Source organism: Mycteria americana, chromosome 2 (assembly GCF_035582795.1).
Source record: "Mycteria americana isolate JAX WOST 10 ecotype Jacksonville Zoo and Gardens chromosome 2, USCA_MyAme_1.0, whole genome shotgun sequence".
NCBI lineage: Eukaryota > Metazoa > Chordata > Aves > Ciconiiformes > Ciconiidae > Mycteria > Mycteria americana.
In genome coordinates this window covers 163,213,215-163,231,778 of record NC_134366.1, presented here as the reverse complement: position 1 = coordinate 163,231,778, position 18,564 = coordinate 163,213,215, and the positions used below count along the sequence as shown (strand labels likewise).

At 39.4% G+C, this 18,564-nt stretch overlaps 2 protein-coding genes across 2 annotated transcripts in view; one reads left to right on the top strand and one right to left on the bottom strand.

Moving 5' to 3' along the window:
- NSMCE2 (NSE2 SUMO ligase component of SMC5/6 complex) overlaps positions 1 to 11,408 on the bottom strand; it is a 133,537-nt gene extending 122,129 nt beyond the window's left edge. The window contains exons 1-2 of the mRNA XM_075495260.1: positions 11,217 to 11,408; positions 7,962 to 8,109 (exon numbers count right to left, since the gene is read on the bottom strand). Coding sequence (XP_075351375.1) covers positions 7,962 to 8,094 — 133 coding nt within the window. The 5' untranslated portion in view covers positions 8,095 to 8,109; positions 11,217 to 11,408. The remainder of the gene's footprint in view (positions 1 to 7,961; positions 8,110 to 11,216) is intronic.
- The window catches only part of WASHC5 (WASH complex subunit 5), a 29,208-nt gene continuing 22,040 nt past the window's right edge, over positions 11,397 to 18,564 (top strand). The window contains exons 1-6 of the mRNA XM_075495259.1: positions 11,397 to 11,537; positions 12,400 to 12,697; positions 14,995 to 15,140; positions 16,255 to 16,339; positions 16,611 to 16,711; positions 17,661 to 17,853. Of these exons, the coding sequence (XP_075351374.1) occupies positions 12,512 to 12,697; positions 14,995 to 15,140; positions 16,255 to 16,339; positions 16,611 to 16,711; positions 17,661 to 17,853 (711 nt within the window). The 5' untranslated portion in view covers positions 11,397 to 11,537; positions 12,400 to 12,511. The remainder of the gene's footprint in view (positions 11,538 to 12,399; positions 12,698 to 14,994; positions 15,141 to 16,254; positions 16,340 to 16,610; positions 16,712 to 17,660; positions 17,854 to 18,564) is intronic.

Below are 18,564 nucleotides of genomic sequence, written 5' to 3'. Positions count from 1 at the left end.
GAAAAATAAACTAGGAAAAAAAAAGAACAAAAGAAACAAATTAACCAAACCATTTTATATTCACACAGAGCTACAGAGCCCATCCTGATACTGGAGTTTGCACCATTTCAAGTAGGAGAAGTTTTAAGTCAATGACAGAGAAACTTCCATGGAAAGGTTCCCTGCTCTCAGTAATGAATGAACTTACGATCTTCAAGTGTGACTTTGTTATAGATTGCTGCAATGTGTTTAGAAAGCCACTGCATGTAAGAACAGTGGATATTCCACAGAAACTCATGAACCAACTGTCTATTAAAAGGCTGCCAATAATTTAATAAAACCAGGCTGATCGCTGTGTCTATATTCTCTGCACTCCTTCCTATGTCAACAAGGGTCAGCAATGTTTAGAGTGATTCCTGTTTAACACCATTTTAAGAGAGCAGTGAGAGAAATCAAAGCACTCTGGGCAATCTCACAGCGCTAAACACACATTGAACAAAGATCCTACATTACCAGCTGCTGTTTGGCTAGTATTTAACAGGCATCATGACACAAGTGGATCCCAAGCAATCTGGAGAATAGAAAGCAGTCAGTAAAGGGAGGACATTGCACATGTGAGATGCAGTGCAGCACCCATGAAGAAAAAGCACAGAGACAGCTCTGAGGCAAGGGGAACAGACAAATGGGATACGCAGCCGGAACTGAGGTAAGCTCTGCTGGCAGAGAGCGCAGGTTATGCAATAGGAAGCATAGCAGACAAGCAGGAAAAGCCGGAGCTTTTAAAGGGCTAACTTAATCCGGGGCAGATGCCAAAGAATCATATCACTAACACTCTGTAAGACCCATGGGCTTGCCCTGTACATACTGGTGAGCAGAAAAATCCTTCAAAGTGTTGAGGAAGAGAGGAGGAATTCTCATGCAGACCCCGATATTGCTACAGGAAGATCACTGCTATGTAATACATATGTAATACATATGCTATGTAATACATATGCTATGTAATACCATGGCAAGCAGCCATGGGTAGCAGCTGACCATGACATCTTAGGGCAAGTTTTTGAAGAAAAAGAAAAGCAACTCATTTTTTTTTCCCCAAATAAGACTAAAGTTCAGGTGCAATAACTGCTTCCCACCCAGCTATTCTACACTCCAGGGCCTCTACACTTCACACTGGGAACGTGATGTGTGGTTGGAAGAAAGTCCCAGACATCAAAGAAGCATCTTGCTCTCTACTTGAAAACCTGTTCAGCTAATCAGACAAAACCCTATCTGTTAATGCCTTAAAATGCTTTTCAGAAGTTTTATGCTAAGAAATTCTTATCATCCTGTCTGTACTTAGCATACTCTCCAGCTCTCCCAATTATTTCCCATTTGTACTGGACATTCCTCCCAGTCCCACACAGCTTTGGCTCCAGCCCAGAGACAAAAGCAACCACCCCTCTAAAGAGCAAGCTGCAGGGCTGGAAGCCTGGAGATGACCATTAATTAGTCTTCTTCATTCCGGTATCTACAACTCTCCGTACTTCACGGTCCCATATTCTCAAAAAAGTTCTGCTGCTTTCTCCCGTGGAGTCAGATAAAACTGCCATCCTCAGCAAGCTGACAGAATTCACATCCGATAACTTTGAACAGAGCTGGGAATGGATGCCTGTTTTGGATATGGCAGACCTATACTGGGCCAGCATATTGACATCAGCAGCAGCACATCAGTCAATGCACGTGGCAGGTTACACTAATTCCAAAAACAGAGAAGACGACTTATCCTTCACGTATTTCATATGGATGTCCAGCAGTGCTTTCTAACTCTACAGAACTACTTTAAGTAGTTTAAGTAAAGACAGTTCAGCAACTAAGAAAAGTTCAATTAGGAGTGCAAATAGCGGTTCCTCAGTGTGCAGAGGTGTCAATACAGGGCTTAAAGTTCAATACTAGGAGCATTACAATTGGGAGACATTGCCAAACAAGTACTGACTTAGTGAATCCTTTTTTCAATCACACTACTAAAGCTCAGACAACAGATTGAGGCTAAATTTAGGAAGATGCAAATGATAGTAGAACTTAGATGATTTTACTTGCATTAGAACTGATTTTGAACAGCATCACCTTCAAATTCACATATATATTAGGACTCCAGTCCAGCAAAGGATATAAGCACGTGCTTAAGCTTTAAAATACACAGACCACTCTGAAAGTCGGTGGACCACTCAAGAATTTCAATGTATCCTTTCCTTCAGTATTTTGCTAGGCTGGGCCACAGAACATCCAAGGGTATTTTGAGCACAGGGAGGACATACTGAAACCAACTGTGCAGTCTGTTTTTCTACTTACATGGTTTTTTATATAGTAACATTTTAAAATGTTTCTATACCACAATGGTATTCTTGAAAGAAGAGAAAAATATGACCTTTAGACAATGTCAGTATCTAAAGATAATCAGCAGGAAGACTAACATGGACATAAAACTTATCTTTCTTTTTAACTCATTAAATAAAATGAGCTTTTAAATTGGCTGTTTCCCTTTGACATTCAGTTTGGTGAAAGTAGTTTTCACCTCTAGATACAGATCCTTAATCCCTTAGTGGTTCTTTTTAAATTTTGTCTCTTTGCCAGCGCATGCTCACAACACAACACCGTGAAGATGCTCAATGCTAAAATTCTGCAGATTCTCAATAGACAGGGAGGTCTTAATTGACAATTTAACTTCACATCAACAAAGTTATTTGAAAAATAAAAGGTTTTCAGGATCAGATGAATTAAAATTATTCTTCACCTAAATTAACAGCAGTTAACAGAAACTCTGCCTTATTTTGCCAGAGATCGTACATGTTCATAAATGAGCAATGCCTGACCTGAATATTTAACACTAGTAATTTCTTTTCATAAATCTATACAGGACTAGAACAAAATGGACGCAAACGTACTAGTGGACTAAGCAATAGAATCACTGATGAAATTAAGACTTGGTTAAGTGCAATTTTGGCAAAGAACCCTACAGTAGTCTAAGTATCTCATCCTTACGGCACACTGTGAACAGTGGATTCCTTAGAGGAGAGAGACTTGGCAATGACTTAAGATTTATCTCCAGAGTGCAGCAGCAGTGAACAAGATGCTAGAAGGCACAAAAGAAAGGGGAGGTAATACAAAGCTGGGAACAGATTCTGAGCATTTATATCATTAGAAGCCTCACAAGACATTTCAGACTGTTTTAATTCTACTGTGAAATATTTTCCTTTTGACTTCTTCATATGAGTTTTGTTATTAGTTACAATTCCATAGTAAAAAATCCATACTTCCATATTATCTCTCACTAGGATTCCCAAAACATCTCACACCATTAAATAAAGCTTAAATGGACAGGAATAATTTTAAATGTACTATTGTGGACTGCAAACAGATGTCAAGAGAACTATACGCATAAGTAGAGATGAATGTGAATCTGCCTAGAAATATTGGCTATTAAATCTTTCCATTATTCATATGAAATGGGAAAGCATTGTTTTTATTAGTATTATTATTTTGCAGAAAGTAGTAAAACGAACTCGTACAAGGTCATGGAGAATTAGATTAATTGGTACATTCTGTCCTACATTTCAAAATGTGGGACCATGTGATGAGAGGCTATAAATCTTTAAATCTTCAAAGTCATCTGAATTGCAATTTATATCCGTGAAACTGACTCCCTCACTTTTCTATATTTCTCTGACCACTACTTACTGCAGAGCTACAATGTTTGATTATTTAATTGAACCCTTCCTCCCCCGTCAATTTCTCTAACAGTTGTTATACCCCTCAGAATAGCTGTGTCCAGTGAGATTACTTTATCTTTCCAGAACAGAAAGTCACAAGCTATAGGGGAAAATACGAAGTTAATAGGAAGTTCTGAGCACAATTAACGTGTAGAAGAAAAAAAAGAAAAGGAAAGAACCCGAAACCTGAGAACTGTATCCAAACTAAAAGGCTCTGTTGTTATTACCAGAAAGTAATGGCCTCATGTAAGTTAACTATGAAGAGCAAAAGTGTTCATTTTTAAGAATATAATGAATAGATGTACATAGGGCTCTTAAGACAGAATAAATTTAACTACAGCAGCACAGTAATGAACAGTAGGCACAGTAATCAATGGTAGCATCAGCATGTGCACTGGCTTGCAGCCATGCTGCCTTTACCCAGAAACAGATAAATTCCATTTAAGCAGGACTGAAGTGACTCAGTAGGTAGATGGCAGCTTCCTAAAACGAATTATGGTGCTGACAGAAACGACAGTCGCAATTCAACAGGAGGTGTTCTCCATATAAAATTACTGTTTAAATGAACACCCAGTGTTTGACTTAGTTCTGAAACTTTCAAACATTATGTCAAAATGAAGGTGTGAAAGATCTATTGTGATATTTATTTATGAGTAAGCATTTTAATCTGATGTCCCTGATGTCCAACTCAAAAACCTCTATCTGTCTCCTCTAATAAAGTTTTCTCAGTTGTTTCAGTCAGTTGGAAGAAATTTTATTTTTCTCTTTTGGATTATGATTACAGGTACAATGTTTCTATATAGCAGCCATTATTCACCCAAAAGAGTTTTATTTCAGTGGTGGTGAAGTAAGTAATCACTGTACCCATTATTTACCTCCCAGAGAGTTGAGAGGCTCAGCCAGTGTTTGCAAAGCATCCGAGATGTCTGAAGAAAGCTTACTATAGGTTACAAGGTTACTACAAATCATGGAATATCCTGAGCCAATTCCTGCCCACAAGTCTGGCACCTCTTCCTATCGGCAGCCTTCTGGTTTCACAATCAAACAAGTAGTTTTATTCCCTCTTTATTCTATGTAACGCTACCACCATCTGTTTACAAAGCTTAAATTCAAAATCATTCTGGGAGGATTTTTATAGCTTCCATAACCAGTGTAAGAGTTCCTTGTTCTCTGGATGATTTAACTGGAGAGGACTTCAGGCTACTCAAGGGTCACGGCCAGATCAACAGACAGATGAAGAGGCCAGTTTCTTTTCAAGGCTTTCTTTAACTTAAATGGAAGTACTGCTTACTTCCTATCTTCTTCTGCCCCCTAGTGAGCTTTGATGTTCACTCCACCTGAACAATCATGCGGCTGCTTTATAACTTCACATGCATACAAAAGTGCTTAAACACCAAACTCTTTTCTTTTTACATCCTTTAGAAGTGTTCTTCATATCGTTCTCCACTAAACACATCAGAAACCGAAGAGCCTTTTCTAGCCCTGCAGTGCTAATATGCAGGAAGTGATTTTTACTGAACAGGGAAACACTCACAAAATTGGCATACCATAAAATCTCTCTAAACATGTCAAAGAAAACTTAAATTTGTTAGTTTATATTTCTCTGCTTTACTAGAGCCGCAAAGTTAGAAAAATCATACACAGGTTCTTTCACAAATCACCGTTACAAAAAAAAAAACAAAAAAAAAAACCCACAAAACCTATGGTGTTTGCTGCCTAGAAAGCATCTCAAATACAGGGAAAAGTGATCCACTTAGAACTTTTGATCTAACTTAGCATCAGGTACGTTTATGGGAAGTCTCTCCATGATACTGCATTAAACAGTGGCCAGTCCAACAAACACTATTGTGTACTATTTAATAAATATGCTTACCAGTACATGTTTTCAGGATAGGGCTTGTGGAGAACAGCAACTAAGAGAGGAAACAGACATCACTTATTGCACTAACTTTGCCTGCCTTTTCGGTTATCTTCAGATGTAAATGTAACTTCTCTCATATACTCACTATGAAAATTTTTGGTACTATTCCCAAAAAACAGCGTTGTCCAATATGAAAGTCCAAAGGAACAAAATACCTTCACAGAAATAGTGCTTGTAAAATAAAATAACAGTCACAATAGAGTTCTTTGCTTCTACAAAGCCTGGCAATGCAACCTGTCAGAAGCTGGACAAAGTTAGATTTTGTAAAGGCACTTAAAACAAATTGCAAATGGGACAGGAACAAGAATGCAAAAACATATTATCTAACTCTGGCTCAAAATTAAATTAATATTTTGCTTCAGAACATGAAGGCAAAGTAGGATAGATGAGTAACAATTCTAGAAATAGAAATCGCCACATATGAGTTCGAGGTAAGAGGTGAACAGTCAAGTATGGCAGATCAGATGATGCTAATTTTAAAACACCGAAAGTATTTGTTTCCCAAAAGTATGTCATGCCACAGAAACCCTGTATCTTTCCTGATGGCATTGTATAGGGAACATAAGAACTTGAAGTCCAAGTGGAATAAGTCAGGGGAGTGAAAACCAAACCTTATAAAAGTGAGGCGCTTCACTCATTTGTTTGTTCCCTGCACACATGTACATACATCTGCAAGGAAAAGTGTAGGAGTGAAGACGACAACTACTGTAAGTAAAAAGCTAACACCATAACACCAGACCAAAGAGGTATAAACTACAAATATAAGTCTGGAATAGCTTTTCTGTAGAGCAATGGACTATGTTAAAAGGTGATGCTTGAAAATTCTGTAACTGTGATTCTACAGGAAAGTTGCTGCTGCTAAAATAAAATGAGTGTTATGGTCTAGGAGCTGTTTTCCAGTCACATGATGCAACTTAACCGTAACAACGACCATAGGTATTTCACCAAGAGTAATCTCCTCCTCTCAGGATAGAATGCTAAATATGGTCCTTCTGGTTACTGAATGAAATGGACAAAATAATTTCAGGTTGTAATAAAGATTAATGTGTCAGAAGCAGGTAAGCAAGGAAGATAACAACAATTCCTAGGAGTATAAGGCATGGACTTTCAGCTGCAGACCTGCAGAGTGAAGCTTAAGTTGCCTTTCACCCCTCCAAATGGGAATGCAACAAGGGCTTCTACTGAAAGGTGAAATTAATCAAAGCTTTTAACTTTTGTACCAATAACTAATTTCTGTGGATCGTTCTGTGGTCTTGGGACTGAAAGAATTCAGTACATTCAGTGTATTTCCATTGCTTACAGCAAAGTAGGAGAGATGGTGACAGCAAAAGCAGAGAGGAAACAGAACTGGTTATACTAGTTTTACCTCAAAGGGAATCCCCAGTTGACTGTTCAGACAAGCTTTCCATTTCCTCTACCTTGCTAGAAATGGCATGTCAATTGTCTCTGACAGCAGTATGGATAAAAAGGTCAAAGGAGAGAGAACTATCACACTAGACAAAGAGAAAAGCATTCATCTTGATTGTACATAAACCTTGGCTTAGTTGAGTGCAAGATTTATAATGAACAGCAAAACTTTTGTTTCAGAGGATTCTCGCTCTCCACTCATAATTAAAACTATTAGGGTTTTGGAGCTTTAAAGTTTTTTATTTTTTCCTAGTGAAAACATTATCATAGATCTAAGAAGACAGAGAAATGGGATGCCTAATGTTTGTCTTTGACAAGTAGCTTTGCAGTGCACCTGTTATTGTGAAACAGCAATAATGAGACTGTTAGAAGTGATTACAGATTTAAGGTACCCCACTTTGCAAGTGTCCAAATTGAAGCACCCTAAAAGGGCCTGATTTTTCAGCAGAGAAAGAGACAGCATTTTAAAAAATTGCATCCCCTAACAGGAGTCTCAAGCTTTGTACTCAAAATCATTAGCATTATTTTAATATATCTTGCCCTAAACAACAAATAAAACACACACAAAGAAGCAATATTAGAACGAAAAGTCATTTTATTCACCCACTTTAGAGGCCTTCTCCATCTCATTCAGCAACATTAAAGTTTTTACAAAGCTGTAGGGTAACAACCACTGGAACAGAATTAGTGTTAGGTGTTACAAAAGCTGGGACAATGTTTGCCTGGTATTTACATTTTCACTGAATTTATCATTTAAGACAATGAAGTGATTGGAATGAAAACACCCTAGCCAGAAGAACTACAGTTCCTATAATGAAGATAGATATTGACAGTAACTAAGTCAAAATATGTAGGCCTAGGACTCATCTGTCAGATTCAGGATGCAATCCAAGAGAGACTATACTTACTGAAACTTTCCACAAGGTCAAGAGCAACGTGAGTAGCAATATCCATTCCAGTATTTATGTAAGACTGGCAGTTTTTCAGAGATGAAAGAGAGGAATCCACACAGTTGAATGAGATTCTTGCACCGCCCGGCATCTTGAAATCATTACTCTAGAAACAACAGATACAACACTTTGAATGCAGTTTACACCCAAATAACTTGGGAGAGAAAACAGAAGCACAGATAGATAACCATAAAGCACATAAACATCAGAGAGCAGGGATGAAATCTTCACTCCCAAGATGTCAGTAATTTCAGTGGAACTGCAATTCACCAGAGGTTTTCAATTCACCTTCTGTTCAATATTAAGCAAAACTAAACCACAAAAAGCAACTTGCCGTTTTCATCTGCTCATTCCTATTGCTAAACCACAACGAGGGTCAAACTCAATGATTATGTTCGCTTGAAAATTACTGCTCTATTACAGATCCAAAGTAGCTCACATGCCCAAAAACTTGTCTGTGTTTTCTAGGCATATTATCAATTAGGCTAGAAAGAAATATGACCTCTCGCATCCAATTTAGCCTCACCAACTACAAGCCTGTTTCAACAGCTAGCCCTTGGAAAAAATAATCTAATAAAGGGCAACTGTTCCAAGAAGGTACTTAACAGTAAATCATCTAGCATAATTTTTTTTAAAAAAGCCCACCTTACAAATGGCGCCTACTTCCCCCAAAGATATCACAAATTTTTAGTACCAACGTTCCCTTAGCACAGAATAGTGTCGCACAGGAATCATGTTTATCTTCTTTACCACCATCTTCCTTTCCAATACAGATGCACAACCTACAGCCTTGCAAGGTTTAACTGCTTCTCCTCTGTCATTAATACAACTTTCAAGTGGGTTTACTTATGCTGTGCCTATGCACACTGTTCACATCAGTTGGTTTCTTCTCAAAAATTCCACTTCTGCTCTTCCTTCTTCATGCTTTGCCATAACTCGCTCGGATAACACAGAGCTATTATAAGAAACGTGAACCTGGTGTGCAGAATTTTATACTTTAAGTTGCAGGAGATAAGAAAAATTCTGCTCAGCTTTAGATACACAGTTGTTCACAAAAAATCCCCACAAAAGTCTTGGACAGACAGAAATACTGCATTAGTCCATGTAAAGAATAACTGGTATGTTCAATGACTATACCGAGATCATATTGGGGGAGAGGGAGAACGGAATCCACAGCCAAATTTGGGGTATAACAGAAGTTTTAACTGAATCGTACACAAAATAACAAGGGGATGACTTGTTCTATCAACAATAGCCTTTGGCAGGCTATAATCCAACAGAAATCTGGAAAATATCTAAATAGAAAGGACAAAACTTTGCCCAAGCTTTGCATACCTAAGGCTGTATCTCCCTCTGCTACTTTCCCTGGGATTCCAGAACTACATCTTGTGCTCATCCTAACCTGAACAACATTGCCACATTCCTCGCAAATATTGTGCAGACTATGAGATCTGAATACCTGCTGTCACACTCTCTTCTCTGCTAATGTTTTCTTTCATATCTTTTTATTTTTTCCCAGTTAAAAAATGTGCTTGGCCACTCAAGACTATCTTTTATGACACCATTTTTAGGTCACGTGCTTCCAACAATGTTTTAACAACAGTTCAAGTTCACCACTTGAACTTCTGAATTACATACAAATCGCCTTGCTCTCTATCCCCTTCTAAAGGTGCACCTTGCCACAGAGGAGCCAGTGGCCTTCAACAACAGCTCCAGTTATGTCAGCTCATGCTCTCCCCACCAAAAGACAGTGATTCCTATCTTTAGAGATCTTTAGAGACTGTCAAACTAACAACAGAAGACAAGGAAAAAGTTCTTTACAGAACTTCTTGAAAGTAAAGGAAAAGGATGCTCTTAAAGATTTAACAACCAATGCTTTCAGCTGTTACGTTATTTAACTTTTTTTTTAAAACACCTGTTTGCCATCTTAGCAAGACTGTTTGTAAAGAACCTCTGTGATCCAAATATATGCTATTAAATAGTCACATAAAATCACGATAGCAGCTTTATCTTTCTGGGCCCATTTAGTGTATCAAAGTTAACAGTGAGAACCTAATTCCCTTCTAGAACCTGGTAAATCTCACTCACTGAGAAAGCCTGCTGTTCTTTTGGAAATTTCACAGATACACACTGTGAAAGGCAGGAATCTGAAAAAAACAACAGTGAAAAGTTAAAAAGGCTTCTTCGTTCTCTTGACATTTGTGGAAGCACTGAGCAAACTACACAGAAACAATAAAAGTTATTGTTTACAATACTAAATCATACCATTGCATTGGTAGTTTCATCTCAATTTGTCTTCTGGAAAGTAATTTAAGTACTCTTGGACAAACCTTCCTTTTTTTTTTTTTTAAATAAAAGATTCTTTTTCTTAGAAACGGTTATAATCCCAAGCAAAGATTTCACTCTTGAATTTTCTAAGTGAATTCTCCAACTTCAGCTTGCAGCTGTCTGTTATGCATTCAGAGGAAAAGCCACATTCCTCACTGGAATTGGTTTCACAGCAGTCTTTTTAAGGCACTCTTTTTTGCCAGGAAGGTCTTCAATGGGTGCATCAATGAAGCACTTACAATTTGCAACTCCCACCCCCCAGTCCCCTCACTTCTGGAAAATACAACCAGCAAAGTCAGAGCTGAAAAGGAGATCAAGTGAGACTACCAAGGCAGTTTTTTTTCTTTCAACAATAAGTGATCAAATGGTGCAGACAGGATTACCGAGCAGCAAACTTAAATTACAGTTTCTATTCTGCCACTCATTTTAAAGATTTGAGCAAATGACCTAATTTCTCCATGCTTCAACATCCCAAACTATGAAGTAAAGATAAGAAAAAAAAGAGTTACTTCTGTAACACAAGATCTATAGGTGACAAGTGCTCACTGACTACCAGGATTAGTGTCAACCTCCTAGAGTCACTCGGTAACCATCCATCAAAGGGAGACGTTACTTCCCTGCCACAAAGGTCGGGAGCAGAGCCCACCAAGCTCCGCTCTGCCAGCCCTACCCTGTCCATGACTAGCCAGGGCAGCTGGCCCAGCCCACCCTGCCCCTTGTCAGTCATGCACGGAGGGCAACGGCCCCACATCCCCTCCCCGCCCGCCTCTCCCCGCTCCCTCGGCCGGGAGAGCGGGGCCGCGCACTGCCCCAGCGCTGCCCATGCCCCGCCAGAGAGGAAGGGCGCGGCGAAGGCAGCCACCCTCTCCAGCGGCTGCTGCTCACCTAGTCCCAGCCGCCGAGTCCCGAAGAGGCTCCTGGCCCTGAGGTGGCCCCCGCACCGACCCTCTCGGCGGCAGGAGCAGGCGGGCGACCTGGGCCCGAGGAAGGCGGTCCAGGCGGGCGGCGGAACCGCCTCATCAGCCGGCGCCTCTCCACATGACGGCGCCGTCATGTGATGGGAGGCTGGGCCGCGCCGCACGGAGGGCCGCCGCTTCACCTGCCGCCGCAGCTCCCTTCAGGCGGCCGCCGTCCCTGCCCGCAGGCGCTGACGGAGCGGAGCACCCTCCTCGCTGCCGCCACTTACCGCACCAGCGGCGAGGGAGGGTGAGCGCCGCCGAGCGGGGGTGGCACCGGCGGGGAGGCCGCTGCGTGAGGGGAGCGGGGGAGGCCGCCGCCGCCGCTCCGAGGCGGTTGGCGGTTGGTCTCGCGCCGCGGAGGTTGCCCCGAGGCAGGTTCAAACCGTGAGGGAGAGCGTTGGCGGGAGGGAGGCGGGACCGTTCAAACCGCCCGGTGACTCGCCTTGGTGGAGAGGGGTGGGATGTAGTTTAAGGCCCGGTCCGGCTGCTGTGGGGTCTAGGGCCCGCTGTGGGGTCTAGGGCCCGCTCTGGGCCCTGCGGAGGAGCTTGCTGCAGATGGAGTCATGCCCTGCGTCTCGCCTAACGGGAAGGTCCGGACTCCTGGTTCTCATTTTGGGGCAGAAGAGGCGCTGTCATCTTAAATTTATCTCAGCGGTTTGGAAGGTTATGAGTGAAAAGTAAAGTCAGCTCATAACTTCCCATAAATGTTTTTAAACATAAAAGTTTATTTTTAGTAGTGCTGTGCTCTGTGTCTTGCAGGAAACATGTCAATAAATAAAATTCTGACCAGGAAACGTAACCACAGCACGGAAGCTAATGCAGCAATGAATAAGGGAATGGAGCTATATCGTTTCCATTTGTTATAAAAGCTTTCCTTCTTGCTGAAGCCTATTACAACCACTTTGGCTGTATTTTTAAAGTGACTATTATAAACACAGTGTACATGCTGAAGATTAATTCAGTGCCTTTTTTCATTTTGCACAGCTGTAGATAATTTAGATTTCATAAATTGAAAGATTTGAGAATATGCTTAAAAATCCGCATAGATTAAACTATCAAAAGTATGAACATGAACCACTCTGAATGTGTGTGGTTTTGTGTTTTTACAGGTTATTAATGGAGCAGCTAGTTTTCTCATTGGACTTTCTTCTTCAAATAACCTAAAGACTAACGATCAGAATCTGACCGCAGGACTTCTGCTCTGTCACGTCCAGCTCCACAATGGTTGATTTTCTAGCTGAAAACAATCTCTGCGGTCAGGCAATTCTTCGAATTGTCTCTTGTGGAAATGCCATCATTGCAGAACTTCTGAGACTTTCCGAATTTATTCCTGGTGTTTTCAGGCTAAAGGACAAAGCTGATCAACAGAAATATGGGGATATCATATTTGATTTCAGTTATTTTAAGGTAAATCCTGTTATTGTTAAACTTCTCTTTAAAGCATTGCTGCCCGGCCTGAGGATGCTTCAGGTTATGAAGCAGCCATTCCTGACTATTGCGTTTATTACTAGCATTCTTCAGAGTTGACTATCATGACTTCCCACTTGCTTAGTTTTTACCAAAAATTCACCAAACTGAGGTAGCGATTGGGATATGCTTACATGCTAACGTTCCGCTTCTGGGCTGTCTTGTGTTTTATATACTTCTGATCACATGCAGTCTCATCTTATTCATTTCAGTGAGCAGAAGCAGTCTAGGGAAGGTTCTGTGCTTGGGCTCCTAGACAGAACATAAGTATAACTGGTACCTGCACTGAGAGTATCAGGGCAAGAAGGAAGAGGCAATTTTAAGTGCATCCATACAAGACCAGTTCCAGCTACACATTTCAAAATGTTTGATGAGTCATCTGGCCTGTGAACGTTGACAGATACTGATTATATAACACTTGAGTATTAGATTCTGGGGGGTTTTTTAATTATGTCTTGCAGAAACTTTAAATTATACTTTCACTAGCAGGTTCTGAGCCTGTGCAGTTGGTTGTTTTCCTTTGGAGCAGTGCTGTGGGCAGTACGCCCATCTTCCTTTGGTTATCTGTAGCTTATTCTTTGCAGCCATGAAAACTGCTTTCTGCTTTCCTGTTTGACAGTACTGTGATTGTTCGTTCACTGGACTTGTCACATGCACTGAATAAACAAATACATCAAAGAGTAGTGTCCATGAAAAGCCCTTGTTTCCCTTACAAAAATTAAGCTTCTTGCAGTACCTATTTCCCTCTACCATTCCCCAGCATGATTAAGAAGGAACTACAGAGACTGTCTAATCTGACTTTATCTGGATTCTGCAATTCAAGAAGTGTTAATAGTAAAGCAAGCAAGGAGGGAGGGTATTCTTATTTTATTTTTTAGTAAGAGTTGTAAATGTCAAGCACTAATTGTGAGCCTTGGACACTGAAAACCCTGAGCACAAATAATTTCTGAGATGCCTTTAGATCTAAGTGTTTGTTGGAAGTCTTTTTTTTTTTTTTTTTTTTACACAAATTACTTGAAAATTTAAAAGCAGATGGATATGATTGGTGAGAAATACAATTATCCTTTGAAATTACAAGATTTTTGAATGTTAAGGAAGCATAACAGTGCTGCTGCTATTCAGAGCACCAAAATCCATAAAAGACATAAAGCAGAGATTAGTGAATTTACAGATGTTTTCACTGTGAATGCGCCATTCCTGTATTCATGATTCTTAGAATTACCTGATGAGAAGAGATTTGAGATTTTGAAAACTCAGGCTGTTTACTTCATGTATTTGAACTTCATAGGCAGTTTGGGGCCTGCTTTTACCCTTTGTTTTATGTAGGTATTTTGCACAAAAAGAAACTGAAGAGCATTTTTAAAACCACACAAAAATTGTCAGCTGGGTATTAAGCTTGATATTTTATTTAAATTCTATTTTAAGTTATTTTTATGGCGTTCGTGTTGACTAAATCCTTTTAAGCAATGATCTCATGCTATGGAAGTGGTCTGTGGAATGACATATTTTCAATTAAGTGTTAATAATATTTTCAATTAAACTGATGTTATTTTCATTTAGATGGTGGTGGTAAGACCAAATGATGGTTATGAGAAATGTTGACAGTGCTAAATGGTTAAAAAAGTTTGTACCATTGCTTTAAGGAAGTCAGGCTCTGCATCCCAACCATTCCCCTCCCCCCCCCCCCCCGGTTGTTAATGGCATAGTTTCTGCATTAATCTGGGGGACTACTGCTGAGCTAGATCCAGAGTCTGTAAAAAAAAAAAAATTCTCACATCAGTCTAATACTTTCAAGCAGTTTAAGTGTATGAGAAGGTCCTAAGCTCACCACTGTTTGTGAGGCCTCAATGTTATGGTTTCTAGCTGAGAAATCAATCGGATTAAATGTATAAAGGAAAAAATTCCAGCAGGGAGATAGTTAGCTCTACAAAAAGCACACAGTGGCTTCAGATGCGCTTGGGCTTTACCCAAAGCGTTAACTATTCTTTTCCATTGAGTACCTAGGATAAATTGTATTTTAAATCATTGCAGATTGTAACAAAGTGTAAAACTCATCTTTATGGAATCAACATTCAATCATAAAGTAGCTTGGAAAACTACAGATCCTTGTTTTAGTAAGAAATGTTAATTCTGGTGTGTGCGCAGTGGTGGTTGTACATGTTCTGTGTCCTACTGAAGGGATGTCAAATAGAGGTCAAAGTCAAATACTGTCTCTAAAGATTAATTTCTTTTCTTAGGGGCCTGAGACATGTGAAGGCAAACTGGAAGCCAAACCTGAGTTACTGGATTTAGATGAAGAATTTCGTGAAAACAACATTGAAATTTTGACGAGATTTTATCTAGCTTTTCAGAGTGTACATAAATACATTGTAGATTTAAACAGGTATGGTATCTTAAATACATGTGGATTTTCTTAAAAACTAGATTACTGTTTGGTCTTAATAATGAGAAGCTTTTTCCCTAGAGACCCGGTACGGTCACTGTTGAAGCATATTCATGTGCACCTGGAAACCTGGATTGCTGGAGCGAACACTAGCTTTTACTCCTACTGTTGCTTACCAGCTTAATATATGAATTGAAGACACTTAACCTCTCTACCTCATTTCCTAAATTGTACATTAGAGCTAATTTTTCTTCTTTATCTTGGAGATTGTCTTGAAGATTTTTTTAATAAAAAGAGACTCCATATTATTGAACTAAGTTTTTTGTGGTCTTGCAAAATGGAATATCAGATAGGTTTTTTTCTTTAACTTTCATTGACATTATTTTCCTGAACTTAATTTTTCAGTGGAGTTGCCATATTCTCAAGTTTGCTCCTCTTACCTGTAAAAAACAATATGAAAAGTTCATTAAATACTCTAAGAAAAAGTTCCAGAGAATCTTCAGCATAATAATTGTTTTTGTTATTGATCTTATATGAAAAGATTAATTAAAAGATTAAATGTTTAACATTACTTATTAATAAGTGGTGTTAATGGAAAATCCTTTAATAGGAAGAAATCTTCTGTTAATCGAGATGAACGTTTCTAGCTCTAGAAATAGCTCTAGAGCTATTTCTAGCTCTGCCTTCCAAATTGCAATTGAGATAAATTTATGGTATTTCCAGGAGATATTTTTGAGGTAACTTGAAAATGACGGTTTTACTAAATTTTGGAGTAGAAGCCATCTCAGTACTCGCTTCTCAGGCTGTTGTCCATCTATGAGAAGATTAAGAGGATGTTAGCTGTAAGTTACAGAGTATCCTCTAGTGTCTTTCACATACACCATCAGGATGTGGATGGAGGCTTTTGCCAACTGGTTGGCTCTAGCTAGGAGTTCTAGCCTCTCATTTCATAGTAGAGCATCTCTTCTTTGTCTGAAAAACTCCATGCTGCTTGTACTAGGGAAGTGTTCTGATGTGTCTGTTGACTTTCAGAGAAAATTGGCCAATTGAGTTCTGAGGACATACGATTTGAGAGCAAAATAGTCAATGACCAACTCTTTGTTATGATCCCTAGATATTTAGATGACCTCAATGAAGGAATTTACATTCAGCAAACATTAGAAACAGTCCTCCTTAATGAAGATGGAAAACAGCTTCTAGTAAGTATTGAACAGTTCTGTAATAGTAGAAAATGAACCAACTAGTTTAGTGCCAAACTAGACAAAGATTTAAATTTACTGAACGCGTGGAAATGCTATGACTCACTTTTAGGAGGACAAAGTCCAAAAATATACAGCCCACCATTTTTCATATTGTATTGACTATGTAGTTGACATTGGGTTAGTTTGCCAGTACATGTTTGTCTTTACATGTTACTGCAAAATTGTATTTATGTGATTTCTTCCCTTCGTTCTTCCTTTTTCTAAACAGTGTGAAGCACTCTACTTGTATGGAGTCATGCTACTGGTCATTGACCAGAAGATTGAAGGAGAAGTCAGAGAAAGAATGTTGGTTTCCTACTACAGATACAGGTAATGTATATTGGTTTTCAGAAGCACTCATGGCTGAAGGGATGTAGCATGAAGTATATCCAGTTAACTAGGTTATTGAATTGAGATAAATGGAAATACCAGCAACTTTTTGACTGTCTGACCATACACATAGACTCCGATAATTCTGCAGAGTTCTCTGCACGTCAGTAGAACTACTTGCATTAGCTGGTTTTGCAGGTCTGGCTGCAAAACTGGAGCAACAGATTTTTCATGCTGTCACAATAGAAATTTGAAGTCCACTGACAAACTTGCAGCTAAAGGTTTAATGTTGCCAAGTGCCAGCTATGAAAGTATCACAGGTTCCCAAATGTGTGAGCAGATCTTGGTGAAAAGTCCTGAGTATCTAGATGACAAATGTATTGCGAGTCAGACATCTTGTAGTTACAGTGCTTGATTAGTCAAATCAGTAATGAGTTTCCAGGGTAGGCTGACAGCATCATTGTATGACAGTTTGGGTCTCAAAGGGTATCAGTGCAAATCCTTTCACACATATAAAAGAGGGGCATATCCTGTTCCTATGCTTCTTTGACTATGTTTATGCCTCTCAGTATATAATGAGAGAGGATTCCTTAACTCTGGAATGCAGAAGTGGATCAACAAGGGGAATTCAGAAATGGGGAGCGAAAAAGAAAAAAAACCCAAGAACAAAACTCCTTTTCTGAATATAAAGCTACTTGTTTCTGTTCCTGAATAAAGTTCATTTATCTGTTTGTGCTTTGTGTGCTTGTCCATACTGGAATCCCAGATATTTGTCAGTGTCCTCCTGTAATATGGTGAACATTATATTCATGAAGTAAACAACCAAAAATCTCCCAGACCTTAGTATCTGATCATTTTCTTGGAGGAAAGGCATGGTTACAAGGGGAGGGAGAAGAAGAAATGGTTAGGTCATACAGCTCAATTTTTGTTCCTTTCTTTTGTAAAACAGTGCAGCCCGATCCTCTGCTGATTCCAATTTAGATGATATCTGTAAATTGCTTCGAAGCACTGGATACTCAAGCCAACCTGGAGCTAAAAGACCTCCAAACTACCCCGAGAGTTACTTCAGCAGGGTACCCATAAGTGAAACATTCATTAGCATGGTTATTGGCCGCTTACGGTCAGATGACATTTATAACCAGGTAAGTTACTGTGAGATAAGAGGGATCTAAAACTGAATATAAAATGGTTTCTCAGGTTAGTTACTCAACCATGAAGCCCAGAAAAAAATAAATAGCAGAATCACAGAGGTTGGAAGGGACCTCTTGATATCACCTAGTCAAACCCCCTGGCTCAAGCAAGGTCAGCTAGAGCAGATTGCCCAGGACTGCGTCCAGCTGAGTTTTGAGTATCTCCAGCGGTGCAGACTGCAGAACCTCTCTGGGCAACCTCCTGCAGTGTTTGACCAATCTCACAGTAAAAAAAACTTTTTTATTTGATGTCTTTAAATCATAAATGGTTGGCCACTCTTAATAACTCTTATTCCTTCGGAGATTCCCATTCTTTTAGTTACTGCAAAGAGATTCGTCATCCCTTAGTGGACAATGTGTTTAAAAAGAAACACTAATATCGTACTTCTTAACTATGGCAATTGTATTCATAAAGAACAAAAATTGAAGCAAAGTGTGAGTACTGGCTACTATATTTACAGTCTCTTCCAGTATGACTCCTTTGAGAGATCTTTAACAAAGCGTTTGCTTTTGAGCAGGTTTCAGTCTTTAGCATGGACAAGCAATCTTATTTCTGTAATTATTGGCACACTTCTAGTGAATCCTGGAAAACTGATGCGGTTTATAGATGCCAGAAAATGAGCATTTGAAGATTAATGAATGATTGTAAGAAATAAACAAAGG